The sequence below is a fragment of the Pristiophorus japonicus genome, chromosome 15 (genome assembly GCF_044704955.1).
Source record: "Pristiophorus japonicus isolate sPriJap1 chromosome 15, sPriJap1.hap1, whole genome shotgun sequence".
Classification (NCBI taxonomy): domain Eukaryota; kingdom Metazoa; phylum Chordata; class Chondrichthyes; family Pristiophoridae; genus Pristiophorus; species Pristiophorus japonicus.
Window position 1 is genome coordinate 119,009,244 of NC_091991.1, and position 22,719 is coordinate 119,031,962.

A 22,719-nucleotide genomic window follows, 5' to 3' on the forward strand; every position below is an offset into this window, starting at 1 on the left:
GAGCACAGAAGGTACACTGGGCGGGGGACTTCGATGCCCATCACCAAGAGTGGTTCGGTACCACCACTACTGACCGAACTGGCTGAGTCCTGAAGGACATAGCTGCCACACTGGGCCTGCGGCAGGTGGTGAGAGAACCAACACGAGGGAAAAACAGATCGAGCAGCTCAAAATTGCACATCCATGAGGCACTGTGGGCCATCAGCAGCAGCAGATTTGTATTCCACCACAATGTGTAACCTCGTGGTCCAGCGCAACCCCTCACTCTACAATTACCATCAAGCCAGGGGACCAACCCTGGTTCAATGAGGAGTGGAGAAGAGCATGCCAGGAGCAGCACCAGGCCTACCTAAAAATGAGGTGCCAACCTGGGGACGCTGCTTCACAGGATTACATGCATGCTAAGCTGTGAAAGCATCATGCTGTAGACAGAGCTAACCAATCTCACAATCAAAGCTCTGCAGCCCTGCCATGCCAAAACTAGCCGCGCCTCTAGCTATGCCATTTCAGTACAGCTACAACACTGGCATCTACCCGACAATGTAGAAAACTGCCCAGGTATGTCCTGTCCACAAAAAACAAGACAAATCCAATCCGGCTAATTACTGCCCCCATCAGTCCACTCTCAATCATCAGTCGTCGACAGTGCGATCAAGCGGCGCTCACTCACCAATAACCTGCTCACCGATGTTCAGTTTGGGTTCTGCCTGGACCACTCGGCTCCAGACCTCATTACAGCCTTGGTCCAAACATGAACAAAAGAGCTGAATATCAGAGGTAAAGTGGGAGAGTGACTGCCCTTGACATCAAGGCAGCTTTTGACTGAGTGCGGCAACAAGGAGCCCCAGTAAAAATGAAGCCAATGGGAATCAGGGGGAAAACTCTCCACTGGCTGGAGTCACAACTAACAAAGGAAGATGGTTGTGGTTGTTGGAGGTCAATCATCACAGCCCCAGGGCATCGCTGCAGGAGTTCCTCAGGACAGTGTCCGAGGCCCAACCATCTTCAGCTACTTCATCAATGACCTTCCCTCCATCATAAGATCAGAAGAGGGGATGTTTGCTGATGATTGCAGTGTTCAGATCTATTTGCAGCTCTTCGGATAATGAAGCTGTCCATGCCCGCATGCAGCAAGACTTGGATGGCATTCAAGCTGGGGCTGATAAGTGGCAAGTAACATTCATGCCACACAAATGCCAGGCAATGACCATTTCCAATTAAAGAGAGTCTAACCACCGTCCCTTGACATTCAACAGGATTACCATCACCGACTTCCCACTGTCCACATCCTGGGGGTCACCATTGACCAGAAACATAAATACTATGGCTACAAGAGGAGGTGGGTGAGTGTGCAGTGAGTGTCTCACCTCCTGACTCCCCAAAGCCTCTCCACCTTCTACAAGACACAAGTCAGGAGTGTGATGGAATACTCCCCACTTGCCTGGATGAGTGCAGCTCCAACAACACTCAAGAAGCTCGACACCATCCAGGACAAAGCTTGATTGGCACCCATCCACCACCTTAAACATTCACTCCCTCCACCACCGGCACACCGTGGCTGCAGTGTGTACCATCTACAAGTAACTCGCCAAGGCTTCTTCGACAGCACCTTCCAAACCCGTAACCTCCACGACCTAAAAGGAAAAAGAAAGCGGGCGTATGGGAACACCACCACCTCCACATTCCCCTCCAAGTCACACACCATCTGACTTGGAAATATATCGGCGTTCCTTCATTGTCACTGAGTCAAAATCCTGGAACTCCCTCTCTAACAGCACTGTGGGAGCACCTTCACCACATGGACTGCAGCGGTTGAAGGCAGCGGCTCACCACCACCTTCTCGAGGGCAATTAGGGATGGGCAATAAATGCCGGCCTTACCAGCAACGCCTATATCCCATGAACAAATAAAAAATTACTCGATAGCAAAATTCCAACTCTACCCATTATCTGTCTCAATATCAGGTCCACGTGTACAGTGGATGTGTGTCAAACATTCCCTAGCCCACAATGAAAGATAGAACCCATCATTAGTCTCATGATTCACAGCAGTATGTGGTGTATTACGAGGCTATAACGCTGGCAACTGGATGTCAGAGTGGGCTAGTTGTTTAGATTGCTATTGTAACTTTAATCCAAACCATGCTCTACTTTCTGTGTAACATATACATCTGCCGGCAGTGTATCAGCTTGTAGCAAGTTTGATGTCCTATGACACAGTCTGCTCCCAGGTCAGAATTATGCCTTTAACTGGAAAGTACAAATCTCTGTGCACTCATCATCATCATAGGCAGTCCCTCGAAATCGAGGAAGACTTGTTTCCACTCTAAAAGTGAGTTCTCAGGTGACTGTACAGCCCAATACAAGAATTGCAGTCTCTGTCACAGGTGGGACAGACAGTGGTTGAAGTAAAGGGTGGGTGGGGAGCCTGGTTTGCCGCACGCTCCTTCCGCTGTCTGCATTTGGTTTCTGCATGCTCTCGACGATGAGACTCGAGATGCTCAGCGCCCTCCCGGATGCTCTTCCTCCACTTTGGGCAGTCTTGGGCCAGGGATTCCCAGGTGTCAGTGGGGATGTTGCTCTTTATCAAGGAGGCTTTGAGAGTATTCTTGAAATGTTTCCTCTGGCCACCTGGGGCTCGCTTGCTGTGTAGGAGTTCCGAGAAGAGCGCTTGCTTTGGGAGTCTTGTGTCAGGCATGCAGATGATGTGGCCCACCCAACGGAGCTGGTCGAATGTGGTCAGTGCTTCAATGCTGGGGTTGTTGGCCTGAGTGAGAACACTAACGTTGGTGCATCTATCCTCCCAGTGGATTTGCAGGATCTTGCGGAGGTGTCGCTGGTCGTGCTTCTCGCAGGATCTTTGCACTTTGAGGTGTCTATTGTATATCGTCCACGTCTCAGCCATATAGGAGGGCGGGTATCAGAACTGCCCTGTAGACCATAAGCTTGGTGCCAGATTTGAGGTCTTGGTCTTCAAACATTTTCTTCCTCAGGCGACCGAAGGCTGCGCTGGCACACTGGAGGCAGTGTTGGACCTCGTCGACGATGTCTGCCCTTGCTGATAGTAGGATCCCGAGGTATGGAAAATGGTCCACATTGTCCAAGGCCGCACCATGGATTTTGATGACTGGGGGAGGCAGTGCTTTGAAGCGGGGTCAGGTTGGTAGAGGACATTTGTCTTACGGATGTTTAGTGCAAGGCCCATGCTTTCGTATGCCTCGGTGAAGATGTTGACGATGGCTTGGAGTTTGGCCTCTGAATGTGCGCAGATGCAAGCATCGTCGTTCGATGACAGAGGATGGGACGACCTTGGATCTAGCCTGGAGGCAATGAAGATTGAACAGGTTCCCATTGGTTCTAGAGTTTAGTTCCACTCCAGCAGGGAGCTTGTTGATAGTGAGATGGAGCATTGCAGCAAGGAAGATTGAGAAGAGCAGTGACCCCGGTCCGGATGTGGATTGGGTCTGTGGTGGATCCGCTGGTCAGGATCAAGGCTGGCATGTCGTCGTGGAGCAGGTGGAGGATGGTGACAAACTTTTGGGGGCAGCTGAAACGGAGGAGGACTCTCCACAGTCCCTCACGGTTGAGAGTGTCAAAGGCCTTTGTGAGGTCAAAGGCGGCCATGTACAAGGGTTGGTGCTTTTCCCTGCATTTCTCTTGTAGTTGTCGCGCAGTGAAGATCATGTCCGTTGTACCCCTTAGTGGACGGAATCTGCATTGTGACTCTGGGAAGAGCGCTTCAGCCAGGGAGAAGACGGTTGAGGAGGATTCTAGCCACGACTTCCCAGTGGCCGACAGCATGGAGATTCCTCTGTAGTTGCTGCAGTCGGTCTTGCCCCCTTTTTTTGAAAATGGTCACAATTACGTCATCTCTGAGATCTCCTGGCATGCTCTCCTCCTTCCAGATAAGAGAGATGAGGTCATGCATTCGTGCCAATAGTGATTCTCTGCCATACTTTAGTGCCTCAGTGGGGATTCCATCTGCTCCTGATGCCTTGTTGTTCTTGAGCTGACGGATGGCCTTTTCTATCTCGTGCAGGGCTGGGGCTTTGCTGAGATGGGGGTGTGTAGCATGCTGCAGGATGGAAACATAGAAACATAGAAAATAGGTGCAGGAGTCGGCCATTCGGCCCTTCGAGCCTGCACGTTTCCAGAAAAAGGTGTAACCACCATCTTGTCCGTTGAGTTGGCCTTTCTCTGCCTGCCGGGTTGTGCTTAGGGCGGCGATGTCAACGTTGAAGCATCTGAGCTCCTGGGCAACAATAGCAGCGCGGCGTTACAGTCCGTCGCTGTTGGGGTTGTCCATGAGGGTCCAGACATTCCAGATCCCGAACTTCATTTTGAAGGGGTGGAAGATGCCTATGCGTGAGTTCTTTTAACGTGGGGTGGCCGTTGCACACCGGCAACCACATGGGCTTGACAGAGCAAGGTCTTGGTCCAGTGGCAAGGACCAATCTGTGGTCTGTGATGTATTACAAGGCTATAACACTGGGCAACTGGATGCCAGGGTGGGTTGTTTGTTTATATTGTTATTGTATCTTTAATCCATACCATGCTCTACTTTCTGTGTAACGTATGCATCTGCCGGTAATGTATCAGCTTGTAGCAAGTTTGACATCCTATGACACAGTCTGCCTCCAGCACTGAATTATGTCTTTAACTGGAAAATGCAAATCTCTGTGCACTATTGCCTTGGTGACCACAACCAATGTATGTTTCCAAGAATAATTCTGCTCTCCAACAGAATGAAGGAGTTATGTTTTTCTGCGGCAACATATTTTGAGGAATTTTTAATTCGAAACGAACATTTGCAAAATCCTGAAGTGTGAGGCGATGCTTCTTCAAAGCTGCATTTTTTCATGGTTGCAAATTGTGGCTGGTACAAGTTAAGCTGTGGTTGTAGGCACAATAACAGGATATCACACTCTGATTCAAGTGTTGGTTTGGACGCTTCCTTGGTGTCTTCGAGTTCTGAAGTGAGAGAGGATCACCTCAATACTGCTGTTGTTGATTTGCACAATCACTCCATCGCCTCCACTTCTGATGCACTCGTCTGCAGCAAAACCCTCACTCCCTGCCATTTCTCCTGGTACAACTCCTGGTGCTCAGCTATCCATTGCCAAATTTAATTGTATACACCAAATTCCACCATGCCTCACTTTCTATCACCAAAACTAAGATTATCTTGCAAGACAAGAGATAGCTCCTTTTCTCCATAACTGACTGATTCCTTCAATCCCTCTCCCCATGCCCCCTCCACTCTCCAATGCCAAAAGTGAGGAACACATAGATTATTTCATCATTAAGAATAAGAATATCCTTTCATCTTCCTCCTCTTTTTCCCCTCTTTAATCTTGTCCATTAGTCGGACCGCCCCCCCCCCCGCCCCCCGCACCCCTCATCTGCCTTGACCGTGTTCCTCCGCAATTCCTTCTCTGCTCTTTCCAAACTCATCGTGACCATGAGACCAACCTCAGGCAGTTTTACTCTGCTGTACCCGAGATGTACCTGCCCTTGGAGTGTTTGATGGGAGTGTAGAGGGAGCTTTACTCTGTATCTAAGCCGTGCTGTACCTGTCCAGGGAGTGTTTGATGGGACAGTGTAGAGGGAGCTTTACTCTGTTTTACCCATGCTGTAGCTAGCCTGGGAGTGTTTGATGGGACAGTGTAGAGAGAGCTTTACTCTGTATCTAGCCCATGCAGTACCTGCCCTGGGAATGCTTGATAGAGGCACTAATTGTAAAATGTTCATCCCCAGCTCTGACATTACTCACCCTACCCCACAGAAAGATTAAATATTTGAAAATCCTGCGTGCCAGTTATCTTTCTAAATACAGAGAAATCGACAAGTCTGTTGATCGTAGAGCAAAAAAAAGGCTGATGTTGGAGTGCTTTGTGGACAATGAGTTTGGCTACAAAGCACAAAGCCGCCATTCACAGGGCTTTTTATGGGCAGATATGGTGAGCAGGTGTACCTCAGGAATGTAGGCATGAAAAACCTTTCAGAAACAACAACAGTCTGGGCCAAAATATGCTCAGAAATTGGGTAACACTTTCCCTGGGAGATGAATAAACTTGTAGCACATTGACAGAAATACAATGCAAGCTGGATAGTTCATTTGCTGCTGATCCACACGTAAAGGAAATGCATAAGCGGGTGGACTAAGTCCTTGGTTAGCTCATTCCGCGGACCCGCGCTGAGGTGCTGTGCCAAAACAACTATCGAAACATAGAAATTTACAGCACAGAAGAAAGCCATTCACCCATTGTGTCTGTTCTGCTTCTGCTGGAGCAATCCAAAACTAAGCCCATCCCCTTCGCCCTGGACCCCTGTACCTTCTGGATCCATTACATAGCGAATGTTCCCTTATAGGGTGCAATGGTCCTTCACTCAACCACTTCCTGTGGCAAAGCATTCGCTGTTCCAACAACGCTCTGTGCAAAGAATGTTTTCCTAACTTCTCTCCTCACTCTCAGTGACAATTTTAAGGGCCTGAATTTGGTCAAGGCCCCTGCCCGCCCAAGTATCGCCCGAAGTGCCGCCAATGGCCGTCAAGGTACCGGGCGGTACTTTCGGTGGCGTTTTCATCCCCGAGGTCCCTCGAAGGTCGGCGGGTGGCAAATGAGGGACTTACGCCGCCAATCTGGGCGGCAGCGGACGGGAGCTCCCATTCTCGCAGCAGAGGCGCTTGCCGCCCAAGTGCAGCCGAGGATGGAGTCGGGCCCGCGGAGGGTCGAACAACTGAAAATAAAAATTAGTAGGAAAGAATAAAAAAAACTATCGGAAGACCTTCAGGGGACCCAATCCAGGTAAGTCACTGTGGGAAAAAAATATGTTCACTTAATCTTTTTTTCAGGATCTTCAGACTTACCGTCGGGGACAGACCAGCCTCCAGCCAGCGGTCCACCCCCGTTCTGCCGCTGCGTCCTGCCGACTCCCGCCCACAGGAATCAGCGAGCTCGGCGGGTGAGAGGTCAGTTGCGTCACTTGGCCATCAGCGGGCGGTTCCCGGCGGCTCTCCCCTCCCGCCCGCTCCAGGCCTCCCCGAAAGTGGCAGTGGGCGGATCTGCAGAAGGAATGTTGGCGGCAGTCGGCGGCAGCGGACAGTGGGCTGATCAATTTCGTCCCCTACGTAACTGGCTCCTGGTCACACACTCCATAACCAGCCCGAATAGTCATTCCCTAATGATGACACAAATGGAAAAAGATTTGTAACGTTTCAGTGAATAAGTGCAGGATGTTCTGTGGTACTGCGCCGCACCACCCCCCCCCCCCCTCCCCGTGCAGGGACATCCCCCCCCTCCCCGTGCAGGGACATCCCCCCCCCCTCCCCGTGCAGGGACACCCCCCCCCTCCCCGTGCAGGGACATCCCCCCCCCCCTCCCCGTGCAGGGACACCCCCCCCTCCCCGTGCAGGGACAGCCCCCCCTCCCCGTGCAGGGACAGCCCCCCTGTGCTGTGGCACTGGGTTGATCACTCTGGTTGCAGGTGTGATTACGTGATGCCTGATCATGTTATAACAGTAGGGCCCCCTGTACTTGAGTATTTTTGATCGTGGTTTTGCGCTGGCAGCTGTTGTGCACGAAGTTACGAGAATCCGGAGGGAAACGGAGAGAGGGGAAGAGGGAGACCAGAGGTGGGAGAAACTTTGATTCCACCAGTAACTAATAGTAACTCACTGAAATTGCACTTATAACTGGTAACACTCAGATTTCCCTCACAAGCAAAAGTAACACAATAATTCACTGATAGTTTATATATAGCTGGTGTAACACCCCCGTAACTAGTAGTAATTTTATAATTGGCTGATATTCACCCTGAAACCGCTGCCCGACTCCCCCTGCGCTCCCAATCAATGCCACTTTACCAGGTCCGGCCTCTCCTAATCTCTTTGGACGCTGGCTCCGTGTGAAGGTAACAACACTGAACCAGTCGGAGCTGATCCATATTTGGACTTCACACATCAAAACCGACCGGTACAGACCGACCTGAACCAAACCCAGAGATCGCACAAAGGGCAGTGTGCTCAGTGTCTGGGGCATTCTCACGGGGCACATCGTCCAAAAACATTCCGCACCAACATTTCCGAACCACTCTCTCAGCTCAGAAATGACTGCGTGTTCTGGTGCTGGCATTCTCTCCTATAACCCTATTCCCACAGATCCTTTTGTATTTCTCCTTTTCAAATACCTCTCCCATTAATCATGTTCTAGTCTCTGCTTTAATAGCCACTGGTGGTGAAGCATCCCATGATCCCATAGCCGTCAGTTCAGGAACCTTCCATCTCGATTCCCTGTTCACTTGTTCCCCATGTGCCCAACAGTGTAAACAATTGTTCAATACTTACCCACAGTAAAATCCCCAGGTTTCACTCAATCTTTTACTTCCTGCTGCTCCCCGCTCTGTGGGAAATGCTGGGACCCAAGTCCATCCTATTCCCCAGACTTACTTTCTCTGCCCACCCCCTATCCCCTGTGCCGCCCCCACCCACCTGTTAAAACATTCCCAGGGCAGCTACAGCACGGGTTAGATACAGAGTGAAGCTCCCTCTACACTGTCCCATCACACACTCCCAGGGCAGCTACAGCACGGGTTAGATACAGAGTGAAGCTCCCTCTACACTGTCCCATCAAACACTCCCATGGCAGGTACAGCAATGGTTAGATATAGAGTAAAGGGAGCCAAAATGACCCTTTCCTTAAGGCCTGTTACCACCGGAAATCTGCCGCCGACTTTTCATGTAATGGCTGTCATTATCAAAATTCTGCTCCTGTGGTATCCTGGCGGTGACCCGCTCCCACTCCCCCCACTACCGCACCACTGCTGCCGATCCACCCTAAGTGTGTCATCAGAGCACGCACCACCGATGTTGCCCCCTCCCACCCCACCCCCGCCGGATGGTGAAATTCTACCGAGGAAATCTTCCTCCCACTAGGTGGTGCCAAAAGCTGCTTTTTTCAGGCGGTCCAGCGAGGTTGTGGCCTTCTGAAATGGCAGTGTGGCTCCCATTAAAGGGGAGGATGCACTGTCGCTGCCGCCATATTTTTTTCTGTCAGCCGACTGCCATGTTGGTCTAACAGTTATGCCCCCGGGTTCAGCCAGGCTACCAACAGGCAGCCTGGCACTTCCTCTTGGGTGCCAGGCCACTGGCCCGGCCGAAACCCTCCCTGGTGGCCCAGTGGACTGAACTTAAAAAATCGCGCAGGCTCTCCCCTTTAAGTGAAGGGGAGAGCCGTGGTGACGCGGCGTCGTGATGACATCATCAGCGCTACACTGATGACTGACAGCGGCCACCACTACACTCCTCCCCACCACTCCCAACTTTCGCACCTCTAGTGTGTTCACTGCCACATTTCCGCCCCCATTATGTGCAACTTCCAGTCCGCCAAAAAAATAGCCAAAGAGAGGAATTTCACTCAAGAGGCCATCGCATCCATTGCACCGGTAAAAACACCAGAAACAGGGTGGGTGTGGCCCGTTTCCAGAGGTGCGCAATTTCGGCCTCAAGCTCCCCCTACACTGACCCGTCAAACACTCCGTGGACAGGTACAGCACGGGTTAGATACAGAGTAAAGCTCCCTCTACATTAGGGGTTCTCAACATTTTTGTTTCTGAAGCACTCCTTCCGTGTTATAAAAATGCCACAGATCCCCTGTGACACAAAACAACAGCAACAACTTATATTTATATAGCGCCTTAATGTAGTAAAACCTCCCAAGGTGCTTCACAGGAGCCTTATGAAAATTTGACAGAGACACATAAAGAGATATCAGGGCAGATGACCAAAAGCTTGGTCGAAGAGATAGCTTTTGACCAGCATCTTAAAGGAGGAAAGGGAGGTAGAGAGGCGGAGAGGTTTAGGGAGGGAATTCCAGAGCTTAGGGCCCAGGCAGCTGAAGGCATGGCCGCCAATGGTAGAGCGATTAAAATCGGGGGTGCTCAAGAGGTCAGAATTGGAGGAGCGCAGACATCTCAAATAGTTGTTGGGCTGGAGGAGGTTACAGAGATAGGGAGGGGCGGCGAGGCCATGGAGGGATTTGAAAACTTACACAATGAAACATATCGGGCTAGAAATTTGGTTGCAGGGTTGCGAAGGCGCTAATGTTTGCCGGCCGTTAAATTTAACGCCGGAATTTTTGAGGGACGAGAACAGCAAAATTCAGTGGTTGCGCCCTGACAGTGGAGTGGAGCGCGAAGGGAGGCGTTCCACACTTCTCTTAGGGCGCTAGGCCGGGTGAGCGACTGGATATATTCAAGCTAAAGAGCTGGCTTTGGAGCGACCTTAGAGAGGCCTCCCTGGAACAAAAAAAAATCGGATCAAAAAACACAAAAAACATTCCCTACACATTACTCACTCCAAATAAAGTTAAGTCGCAAAAAAAAATATATCAATCACACTTACTTCGTGCAGTCATTCCTTCCCTTAGCGCCCCGGGACATCTCTGCACGCCAGCTTTCTCTGGCGGGGTCACTACGGGCCAGTGCGGCTGCTGCACAAAACAAATGTTGCTTCCGTATCGATACCTGGGGCGTTGCACACCGGCGCTACGCTCCCGGGCGATACCCCTCAGCGCCGTCGGTACCGACACACTGAAATTGCCGAGCGGCACGAATGTCGCCACTGACGGCTGCAAACCCTTTACCGCCCCCGCAGCGCGCCTCGCGGCAATATCCAACCAAATTTCTCCCCCATAATCTTTAGGGACGAGTGATAGGCATTAGGACCATGGTTAGCATGTTACAGTTAGGGGCTGGTGTTAAGGATTACATTCATGTGCCAGGTTAGGGTTTTACGGTTACAGGTCAGAGTTAAGAATCAGGGTTACAGTTAGGATGTTAAGTTTAGGGTTGGGGTTATCAAGGCTAGGGGAGGCACTCTGGATGGTATGAGGAGCTGGCCCAAACCAGTCACCATTTCTCTTCATTTACAGACGCTCCCTGACCAGTCACAATTTCTCCATCATTTAAAGATGCTCCCTGACCAATCACCATTTCCTTTCTTTTATAGATGCCCTGAGCTGTCACTTTTTCTCCATTTACAGACACTCCCTGACATGTTACCTTTTCTCCTTCATTTGCAGATGCTCCCTGACCAGTTACAATTTCTCCTTCATTTACAGACGCTTCCTGACCTGTCACCTTCTCTCCATCATTTACAGATGCACTTGCTGTTGCTCCCAGAGTTTGGCGCTTATAATGTGCTTTCTGGTCAGGGTGAACCTGGGAACTGGTCCCCACGGGTTTTATTAACCCACTCCCTCCAGAATTCATACATGCTGCATCTCCACCAGCCAGCACCTCCCTCGCATGTTCAACTCACACTGCCCGGGTAATTGACATGAGCTCCTGATCAATAGGAAGAGGGGCTGGAGGACCAAATGAGTCCGACAACCAATCACAACATGTGAGCGGCGGGATGTTGTGTAGAATCTGGTTAGTTTGGTCGGACCCCTTCAAACCTTCTCGTGGACCCCCGTTTGAGAATCCCTGCTCTAAACTGTCCCATCAAACACTCCTGGGGCAGGGACAGCACGGGTTAGACAGAGAGTAAAGCTCCCTCTACACTGTCCCATCAAACACTCCCGGGGCAGGTACAGCACGGGTTAGATACAGAGTAAAGCTCCCTCTACACTGTCCCATCTCACACTCCCAGGGCAGGGACAGCACGGGTTAGATACAGAGTAAAGCTCCCTCTTCACAGTTAGACTGCGGGGAGCTGGCTCAGTATTGTATCTCCATGTCGCCCATCAGCTGTTCCGTTCTGTGTGAGATGCCAAATGTCCCACTGCAGATTTTTGTCCAGGAGTTAAGATGGCCAAAAAAAACATTACGTGGATCTGTTACAGTCAACAGGAAGACACTATTATCCAACAGTATCAGTTGCTTCAGAATCATGCTCGCATTGTCCAAATACAATGTTTGATCCACTGCAACAATCTATCTCCCAATTTTTAATTTTTAAAAAATGTGATGGAGATATTTTAAGGTATCGCAAATCACTATGACAGGTTTGATCTTCCCTTTATCACAATTCGTAAACACACCGTTCTCTTTGATGGCTTCCTGGGTGTTGAATATTTCGACTGTTCACTTCTGAATGAGCTAATTGCAGATAGATCTTAACCTGCTCCAATTGGTTTCATTAGCTCTGGGTTAGAGAATGGAAATTAGCCAGTATTCCCGTGTGCTGTCGCTTGTCCGGTTCATCTGTTGGAAAGTGTGAGTGCGGGGATGGTGGCTTGAGACAGTCAACTGTGAGGCCCTCCGTAGTCAAATAGGCTGAAACATTTATGATGCCGGCTCAGACATAAAGAATAGAAACTAGCATGAGGACCAGGGAGGGTGCCCAGCACCCATGGGACCGGACCTCAGCATCTATAGTTGAGGAGATGGGGGAGGGGGTTGCTCAGATGGACGATAATTGGGAAAGGAAACATTGGAAGACAAAGTGCTTCACACAGCATCACCAATAGCAGGACTGTCATTCCAGCATCGCGGGCGAGGATACTGAGCCCAAATTGGGTTCAGCTGAAAGATGTGGCAGTGGCACCTCACACCACATCAGAAGCCTGCAGGCTTACAGGCAGTGAAAGACAGGAACTGTCCAGGTATCAATCACTCGGTCTCTTTTCACTTCATGCAGCATTGAGCTTATTAATGACAAATTATGAGTGAAAGGTCCAGTAATTAATGCTGAACAAAGCTTGGCAAACTCTGCATTGGCTGTAATGTGAATAAGGCACACAAATACCTTCGGGCTCAGTGCAGCTGCCTGTAACAAAAGGTGCATTTATAGGACGCAGTGTGCGCCAGTAAACTGCAAGTTCTTCACGGGAGGGACATAATAATAGCAAAGAGTTTTTTTTTTTTAAATTCACTGCAGAATAATTTGAGAGAAATGATTATTTGCTGGCTGCAGGACAAGGTGTGGAGAGCTACATCGTTTAATCTGCTTTTAATGGAAAGATCTTCAAGAGGATACTAAACATTTGTGATATCAGAGTAATGAGGATGAAGGGAGCAGGGGTTCAAGAACACAGGATGTGGAGGTATGAGGTTTGGGACATTGAGGGACGGGAGTTTAGGGTGCAGCATCACTAACACATGGAAGATGAGGTCGAGAACATTGTGTCACCCTGATATGTATGTTCCTTTTTTCTCCTTCCCAGACTGTGAATCCTACTGCAAACCGGTGAAAGGAAATCTGAAGATAAACATGAAAAAATACTGCAAGAAAGACTACGGTAAATGGTCATCGTCTCACACACTGCTCCTCACTAATTCCAAATAATGCTCAGCTCAAGGAGTGCTCTCAGTAACACAGCAATACCTATGCTGCAATTCCCCAGGGATAGGATATTGACCCGATCTTGATTCCCCAGGGATGGGCTATCGATCTGATCCTGTGATTCTCCAGGGATGGGATATTGACCGATCCTGTGATTCCCCAGGGATGGGATAGTGACCTGATCCTGTGATTTCCCCAGGGATGGGAAAGTGACCCGATCCTGTGATTCCCCCAGGGATGGGATAGTGACCCGATCCTGTGATTGCCCCAGGGATGGGATAGTGAACAGAAAATCATATAAAAACTAAAAGTATAGTCAGCGCGGATTTCAAAAGGGAAGGTCATGCTTGACCAAACTTGCTAAATTCTTTGAAGTAGTAACAGAAAGAATAGACAAGGGCAATATAGTTGATGTAATATATTCATATTTTCAAAAGGCCTTCGAGAAGGTACCGCATAGTAGCCTCACGACTAAAGTCAGAGCATGTGGAGTCAGGGGACAAGTAGCAGAATGGATAACAACCCAGGTTACAAAACAGAAAACAGAGAGTCAGGGTTAAAGGTAGTTAGTCAGACTGGCAAAAGGTGTGAAGTGGTGTTCTGCAGAGATCGATGCTGCACCATTGTTGCTCACAATACATAAATGATTTGGACTTGGGAATTGGAAGCGCACTTTCAAAATTTGCAGACATCAAATTCGAGGTGTAGTTAATACAAAGGAAGACTGCAACAAAATACAGGAAGTCATTAATAAACTTGCAGACCGGGCAAATGAATTTAATTTTGGACAAGTATGAGGTGGTAGATTTTGGTAGGAAGAATAAGGAGACTACATATTCCTTGGAAAATAAGTGTGTAAATGGAATAGAGGAGCAAGGGGTCTAGGGCTACAGATACACAGATCACTGAAAGTAGTGACACAGGTTAATGAGGCCATAAAAAAACAAAGCACTAGGGTTCATTTCCAGAGGGATGGAATTGAAAAGTGGAGGGGTTATATTAAACATATCAAACCGTAGCTACACCACACTTGAAGTCATCATCATAGGCAGTCCCTTGGAATCGAGGCAGACTTGGTTCCACTCCTGAAGTGAGTTCTCTGGTGGTTGAACAGTCGAGTATGAGAGCCACAGACTCTGTCACAGGTGGGACAGATATTCGCTGAGGGAAGGGGTGTGTGGGACTGGTTTGCCGCACGCTCCTTCCGCTGCCTGCGCTTGACCTCTTCATTCTCTCAGCGTTGAGATTAGAAGGTGGTCTTCGGCCAAGGACTCCCAGGTGTCAGGTGTGATGTCGCACTTTATCAGGGAGGCTTTGAGGGTGTCCTTGTCATGTTTCTGCTGCCCACCTTTGCCATGAAGGAGCTCCGCTTAGAGCATTTGCTTAGGAAGTCTCGTGTCTGGCATGCGATGTCTGTGATCTGCCCAACGAAGCTGATCGAGTGTGGTCAGTGCTTCAATGCTGGGGATGTTAGCCTGGATGAGGACACTGATGTTAGTGCACCTGTCCTCCCAGGGGATTTGTAAGATCTTGCGGCGACATCGTTGGCGATATATCTCCAGCGACTTGGTGTCTTCTGCATATCGTCCATGCCTCTGATCCATACAGGAGGGCGGGTATTACTACAGCTCTGTAGACCATGAGATTGGTGGTAGATTTGAGGGCCTCGTCTTCGAACACTTTTCCTCAGACGGCCAAAGGCTGCACTGGTGGCGCTGTTGAATCTCCGCATCAATGTCTGCTCTTGTTGATAAGAGGCTCCCAAGGTATGGGAAATGGTCCACGTTGTCGAGGGCCGTGCCATGAATCTTGATGACTGGGGGACAGTACTGTGCGGCGAGGATAGGCTGGTGGAGGACCTTTGTCTTATGAATGTTAAGCATAAGGCCCATGCCTCAGTGAATACATTGACTATATCCTGGAGTTCAGCCTCAGAATGTGTCGTCCGCATACTGTAGCTCAATGACAGAGGTTGGGGTAATCTTGGACCAGGCCTTGAGGCGGCGTAGGTTAAACAGCTTTCCACTGGTTCTGTAGCTTAGTTCCACTCCAGCGGGGAGCTTGTTGACTATGAGGAGGAGCATGGCAGCGAGGAAGATGAAGAGGGTTGGAGCAATGACACAGCCCTGTTTGACCCCGGTCCAGACGTGGATTGGGTCTGTAATGAATCCGTTGGTAAGGATCACAGCCTGCATGTTGTCATGGAGCAGGCAGAGGATGTTGACAAACTTTTAGGGGCATCCGAAATGGAGGAGGACACTCCATAGACCCTCGGCCACTGGGAGAAGATGGTTGAGGAGAACTCTAGCGACAACTTTCCCAGTGGTTGATAGCAGGGAGATTCCCCTGTAGTTGCCGCAGTCGGACTGGTTCCCTTTTTTAAAGATGCATCTCAGATCTCCCGGCATGCTCTCCTCCCTCCAGATATGAGAGAGATGAGGTCATGTATCCGCGCCAACAGCCCCTCTCCGCCATACTTCAATGCCTCAGCAGGGATTCCATCCACACTCGTAGCCTTATTGGTTTTAAGCTGGCCTATGGCTTTGCCTACCTCGTGCAGTGCTGGGGTTTTACTGAGGTGGTGGCAGGTCGCATGCTGCGGGATGGAGTCGAGAACACTCGAGTCAAAGGTAGAGTCTTGATTGAGGAGATATTTGAAGTGCTCCTTCCAGCGGGCCCTGACAACCTCGGTGTCCTTGAAGCGTGTTTCACCGTTCTTGGCCAGGAGCAGGGTGGGGCCTTGAGAGTTTGGACTGTAGGTGGCCTTGACTGCAATGAAGAATCCTCGCATATCGTGTCTGTTGGCCAGTTGTTGTATCTCCTGTGCTTTCTCCATCTACCACAAGTTCTTTAGGTCCCAGGTTTTTTGTTGGACCTCAGCCTTAAGCCATCTGTAATGTTGCTTTGCTGCTCCAGAGTTGGGTTGTTGCTTGAGGCTCAGAAATGCTCTGCGCTTGCGATCTGTTAGTTCTTGGATCTCCTGATCATTTTCATCAAACCAGTCCTGGTGTTTTCTGGTTGAGTGACCAAATGTTTCTTCACAGGCACTGGTTATAGAGGCCTGGAGGGCAGACCAAGCGCTGTGAGCATTCAGCATATCAGGGTCATCAAGGCATGTCAGATTAGCTGTGAGGTACTGGTTGTATAGGTGGCCTTGACTGCAATGAGGAATCCTCGCATATCGTGGCTGTCAGCCAGTTGTTGTATCTCCTGTGCTTTCTCCACCCATCACCTGTTCTTTAGGGCAGACCAAGTGCTGTGGGCATTCAGCATCTCAGGGTCATCAAGGCGTGCCAGATTGGCTGTGAGGCGCTGGCTGTATAGGGCTCTCTTAGCTGGATCTTTAAGTGCCCCGGCATTAACTTTTTTGCGGCTCTGTTTCTGCTGCCCTCGCCGCTTTGGGGCTATGTTAATGTTGATGATGGATCGGATTAGGCGGTGGTCCGTCCAGCAGTCCTCAGCTCCTGTCCTGGCGCGGGTGATGCGCACATCCTTGCGATCCCTGGCTCGGACGATGCAGGTGCCAGTATTTGGAGCGAGGGTGTTGCCACGATACCTTGTATTTGTCCCTCTGACAGAACAGGGTGTTGGTGATGAGTTCATGCTCTAAACATTTTGTCCGTAGGGTACCGCTGGAGTTAGCTTTTCCTACCCTTCTCTGCCAATCACGCCTCTCCAGAGGGCTGTGTTTTTGCCGACCCTGACATTAAAGTCACCAGGAGGATCAGTTTGCTACCCGTGGGGACGTGGGACAGGGATGTCTCGATGTTGGAATAAAAACCCTCTTTAGCCTCATCTGTTGCATCAAGTGTTGGGGCATACGCACTGATGACTATGGCGCATTGGTTCCGGAATAGGGTAAGACGAAGAGTCATGAGGCGTTTGTTAACTCCGCAGGGGGAGTCTTTGAGGCAGTCGACCAGTTCATTTTTGATGGCGAAGCTGACTCCATGGAGGCAGCGTTCTTCCTCTGGTTTTCTTTTCCAGAAAAAGGTGTAACCTCCACCTTGTTCCTTGAGCTGGCCTTCCCCTGCCCGCTGGGTCTCGCTTAGGGCGGCAATGTCAATGTCAAAACGTCCGAGTTCCCAGGCAATTTTGGCGATGCGGCGTTCCGGCCTGTTGCTGCTGGAATTGTCCATGAGGATCCTGACGTTCCACATCCCGAACTTCATATTGACGAAGTGGAAGATGCCCGTGCACGAGTTCTTTTAACGTGGGGTGGCTGCTGCACATCGGCAACCATACGGGCTTAGCTGAGCAAGGTCTTGGTCCAGTGGCAAGGGGGTCCAAGACAACTGGAGACCAGGCACCGCTGTATAAGCCTAATTGTCTATGGCGAGTTTTTGGCAGCAGGCTCAGCGCCGAATAACGCCATTGATGGTAGGTGGTCCAAGGCTTGGTTGGGGGGTAGGCATTAGGAAGGTCAGCTGTCCGTTGGAGTTTTGAGGGATGTTTTAAGAAGTTTCTTCTAGAGTTTTCAAGGTTATTTAAAAGTTTCTTAAAAATTTAAGAGTTTAAAAATATTTCCAATTTGTTTAAAAAAGTTGCTCAGATTGATTAAAAGTTAAAAAAAAATAGAAAAATAGTTTTCCAAGTTGATTAAAAATGGAAAAGTTTTACCAAATTGTTTAAGAAGTTTAAAAGTTGATTAAAAGTTTAAAAATCGAGTCCCTTCGGCCAGTTCGACGCCGGCTCCGGAGTTCCTTCGGCCGGTTCAGTGCAGGCTCCGGAGTTCCTTCGGCCGGTTCAGTGCAGGCTCCAGAGTCCCTTCGGCTGGTTCGATGCCGGCCCCGGAGTCCCTTCGGCCGGTTCAGTGCAGGCTCCGGAGTCCCTTTGGCTGGTTCGATGCCGGCTCCGGAGTCCCTTCGGCCGGTTCAGTGCGGGCTCCGGTGTCCCTTCGGCCGGTTCAGTGCAGGCTCCGGAGTCCCTTCGGCCGGTTCAGTGCAGGCTCCGGAGTCCCTTCGGCTGGTTCGATGCCGGCTCCGGAGTCCCTTCGGCCGGTTCAGTGCAGGCTCCGGAGTCCCTTCGGCCGGTTCAGTGCAGGCTCCGGAGTCCCTTCGGCCGGTTCAGTGCGGGCTCCGGAGTCCCTTCGGCCGGTTCAGTGCAGGCTCCGGAGTCCCTTCGGCCGGTTCAGTGCAGGCTCCCCAGTCCCTTCGGCTGGTTCGATGCCGGCTCCGGAGTCCCTTCGGCCGGTTCAGTGCAGGCTCCGGAGTCCCTTCGGCCGGTTCAGTGCAGGCTCCGGAGTCCCTTCGGCCGGTTCAGTGCAGGCTCCGGAGTCCCTTCGGCCGGTTCAGTGCGGGCTCCGGAGTCCCTTCGGCCAGTTTGATGCCGGCTCCGGAGTCCCTTCGGCTGGTTCGATGCCGGCTCCGGAGTCCCTTCGGCCAGTTCGATGCCGGCTCCGGAGTCCCTTCGGCTGGTTCGATGCCGGCTCCGGAGTCCCTTCGGCCGGTTCGATGCCGGCTCCGGAGTCCCTTCGGCCGGCTCAGTGCCGGCTCCGGAGTCCCTTCGGTCGGTTCAGTGCAGGCTCCGGAGTCCCTTCGGCTGGTTCGATGCCGGCTCCGGAGTCCCTTCGGTCGGTTCAGTGCGGGCTCCGGAGTCCCTTCGGCCGGTTCAGTGCGGGCTCCGGAGTCCCTTCGGCTGGTTCAGTGCGGGCTCCGGAGTCCCTTCGGCTGGTTCAGTGCGGGCTCCGGAGTCCCTTCGGCTGGTTCAGTGCGGGCTCCGGAGTCCCTTCGGCCGGTTCAGTGCGGGCTCCGGAGTCCCTTCGGCCGGTTCAGTGCCGGCTCCGGAGTCCCTTCGGCTGGTTCAGTGCGGGCTCCGGAGTCCCTTCGGCTGGTTCGGCCGGTTCAGTGCGGGCTCCGGAGTCCCTTCGGCTGGTTCGGCCGGTTCAGTGCGGGCTCCGGAGTCCCTTCGGCCGGTTCAGTGCGGGCTCCGGAGTCCCTTCGGCTGGTTCGATACCAGCCCCGGAGTCCCTTCGGCTGGTTCGATACCAGCCCCGGAGTCCCTTCGGCCGGTTCAGTGCGGGCTCCGGAGTCCCTTCGGCCGGTTCAGTGCGGGCTCCGGAGTCCCTTCGGCCGGTTCAGTGTGGGCTCCGGAGTCTCTTCGGCCTGTTCAGTGCGGGCTCCGGAGGCCCTTCGGCTGGTTCGATGCCGGCTCCGGATCCCTTCGGCCGGTTGCGCACCAGTCCCGGGCAGAATGTTTCACACTTGATTATTGCACACTTGACGTATTGCACACAGTATTGGTCTCCATATTATAAAAAGGATAAAAAAAAAGGATATTACTGGCGATGAGAAGATGGAAGCCCATGGAATTAAGGGGACAGTAAAGTCATAGAATCATAGAATCCTAGAATGGTTGCAATTCAGAAGGAGGAAATTCAGTCCATCGAGTCCGTGCTGGCTCTCTGCAAGAGCACTTCAACTGGTCCCACTGCCTCGCCCTTTTCCCATGCAATAAAGTATCGATATGGATATAGAATTGGCTCAGTGAGAGGAAGTGGAGGGCAGTGGTGGATGGATGTTGTTCAGACTGGGAGGTGGTTTGCAGTAGTGTTCCCCAAGGGTCTGTTTTGGGTCCATTGCTCTGTGCAGTTTTTATAAACGACCTCAACGCGGGTGTTGGGAGCAGCATTGTAACGTTTGTAGATGATACAAAACTTGGCAGAGTAGATGATCATAGTTGTAGGCTTCAGGATGCAATAGCCAAGATGGTGAAATGGGCAGATGCATGCCAGGTGGACTCCAATGCAGAAAAGTGCAAAGTAATGCACTTTAGGAGGACTAATATGGAAAGACAGTATAATATAAATGGCATGATTTTGAAAAGTGTTGATGAGCATAGAGGCCTTGGTGTCCATATACACAAATCTTTAAAGGTGGCAGGGCAAGTTGATAAGGTGGTTAAAAAGCATATGGGTTACTTGGGTTTATAAATAGAGGCATAGAAAAAGAGATGATGCTGGAACTTTATAAATCACTGGTTCGGCCTCAGCTGGGGTATTGTGGATAATTCTGGGCACCACTTCAGGAAAGATGTAAAGGCCTTAGAAAGGCCACAGAGGAGATTTAGCAGGATCCCACAGTGATGGGATACATTTCCCTATCCCTAGTTTAGGAGTGTTGTCACACACCAACTGTGATCAAAGCTGGGGCCTAGTGCTGTGCGCTGTACCTTTTACCAACTGGCCATGGAGGAGCTACAGACGAGCTCTGGATGCAATAAGATAGTTTTCTACAGATGGTGCCAGTTAGTTTAAAAATAGAAAATTAATGAGAATTTTGAAAGAATTCTTACTCAGTTCTGAACATTTTCAGACAGGAAACAGTCCCAGAATGTTTCTGAAGCGTTTTTGGATGATGGTGAAGGGATGTTAATGATTGTCAGATGCCTTAAGACTCTTGATTGTGTCCCAACTGAAAGCAGACTAACTTCTCTCTCATCCTTTTACAGCGGTTCAGGTTAATGTTCTAGATATGGAGACTGTGAGTGAATGGGCAAAGTTCACTGTGAATATCGTGTCAGTCTATAGGAGCAGAGATGAGAGGATTAAACGGGCAGACCAGTTCCTGTGGATTAATATGAAGGACTTGGCATGCAAGTGCCCAAAAATCCAAATGGCGAAGAAGTACCTGGTGATGGGGAACACCGACAGCATGTCCGAGAGGCTCGGGGGCCTTGTGGCGGATAAGAACAGCCTCGTCATTCAGTGGCGGGATGTGTGGACCAGAAGACTTCGGAAATTCCAACGCAAAGAGAAGAAAGGGAAATGTGGGAAAGCCTGATCGACATTCAGAAAAGACTCTGTGAGAAGCATCACGGGCCACAATGTAAATACACTTTGGGTTCAAAATATTTACCTTTCAGGACTGGCTAAAGGGCGTTAGACTGTAAGGAGGGGACTGGAGACAGTAAGCAACAGGATAGTCAGTACAACACATTACACAAACTGTTGGCTGAGTATGCTTTTCGAATTGCTTATTATTTTCCTAAATGTGGTCATGAGTCCTTTTCTATGGGGGCAAAGGTCAGGCGCTACAGAAGCTTTGTTGTCTGCTCCCAGAGCCCGCGTAGTATCTGACAAGGGCAGACCCACCATGTCCTTCCCATTGGTTGGTTGGCTATCCCGATTGAAGTCCACCATACCTTTAATTCTTGCCTGTTATGACTAACATAGGAGACAAATTGTGGTAGTCTATGCAAGCTGGCCAGCTGTGCTGAACACAGAGTGTAAATATGGACAGGTTCCAGGACTTTTATAAGCAGACAAAGCATTTGGCATGCAGCAAGTGATCTGTTAACATTGTGTATTTTGTACTGTGATTTGAAAATATCCAATTTCAATTAGATTTTACAAAGCACGTCAGCATTGTAAAACTTTGACACGCAACCCTTCAGCCTAATGAAATATTTTATTTTCAGTACACCCCTTGGCCACCTTATTGGAGGAGCTGTAATAGTAGTCGTCCGCTATACTGCACCCTCCGAAAAACCTCACAGTCCAATACAAAAGATGTCAGCCTTGCCTTAGTAGTAGCACACTTGCCTCTGAGTGAAAAGGTTGCTGGTTCAAGTCCCACTCCAGAGAGTTGAGCACATAATCGAGACCGACCCCTCGGTGTAGTACTGAGGCTCCGTCTGCTCTCAGGTGGATGTAAATGATCCCATGGCACTATTTGCAGAAGAACAGGGGCTTCTCCCTGGTGTCCTGGCCAACATTTATTGTTCAACCAACATCAATGAATCAGATTATTGGGTCATTATCTCATTGCTGTTTGTGAACCCTAACGGTTTGCAAATTGATTGCCATGTTTTCCTGTTTATGTTTACAACAGTAACGACTTCATTTTATAAAGTGCTTTGGGACGTGCTGAGGTCGTACAAGGTGTTGTAGAAATGCAAGTTAGTTTCTTTCCTACCACGTCCTCCAATATTCCAAATCCTACAATTTCACATGCTATTAAATAGCACATCCTCTAATACCCAGATCCTTCAAAATCACAAGCTCCAATATGCCATCCCCTTCAATATGTCACATCCTGCAATACACCACATCAGTTTATCACATCCTCAGTTATCCTGCCACTGGATTCAAGACCCATCCCATCAATCACCAGCTGTGGCTGCAGATGTGCAATCTACAGAATGCACCACTGTAACTCACCATCATCATCATCATAGGCAGTCCCTCGGAATCGAGGCAGACTTGCTTCCACTCTTAGCATGAGTTCTTAGGTGGCTGTACAGTCCAATACGAGAACCACAGTTGCTGTCACAAATCGGACAGATAGTCGTTGAGGAAAAGAGTGGGCAGGGGGCCTGGTTTGTCGCTCGTTCCTTCCGCTGCCTGCGCTTGATTTCTGCATGCTCCCGGCGACAATGCTCGAGGAGCTCAGCACCCTACCGAATGCACTTCCTCCACTTAAGGTGGTCTAT

The 22,719-nt window shown here is 50.2% G+C and overlaps 1 protein-coding gene across 1 annotated transcript in view; it reads left to right on the forward strand.

Moving 5' to 3' along the window:
• The window catches only part of LOC139225847 (netrin-3-like), a 594,849-nt gene extending 573,781 nt beyond the window's left edge, over positions 1 to 21,068 (forward strand). The window contains exons 5-6 of the mRNA XM_070856699.1: positions 13,169 to 13,243; positions 20,737 to 21,068. Coding sequence (XP_070712800.1) covers positions 13,169 to 13,243; positions 20,737 to 21,068 — 407 coding nt within the window. The remainder of the gene's footprint in view (positions 1 to 13,168; positions 13,244 to 20,736) is intronic.
• Positions 21,069 to 22,719: the final 1,651 nt, after the last annotated feature.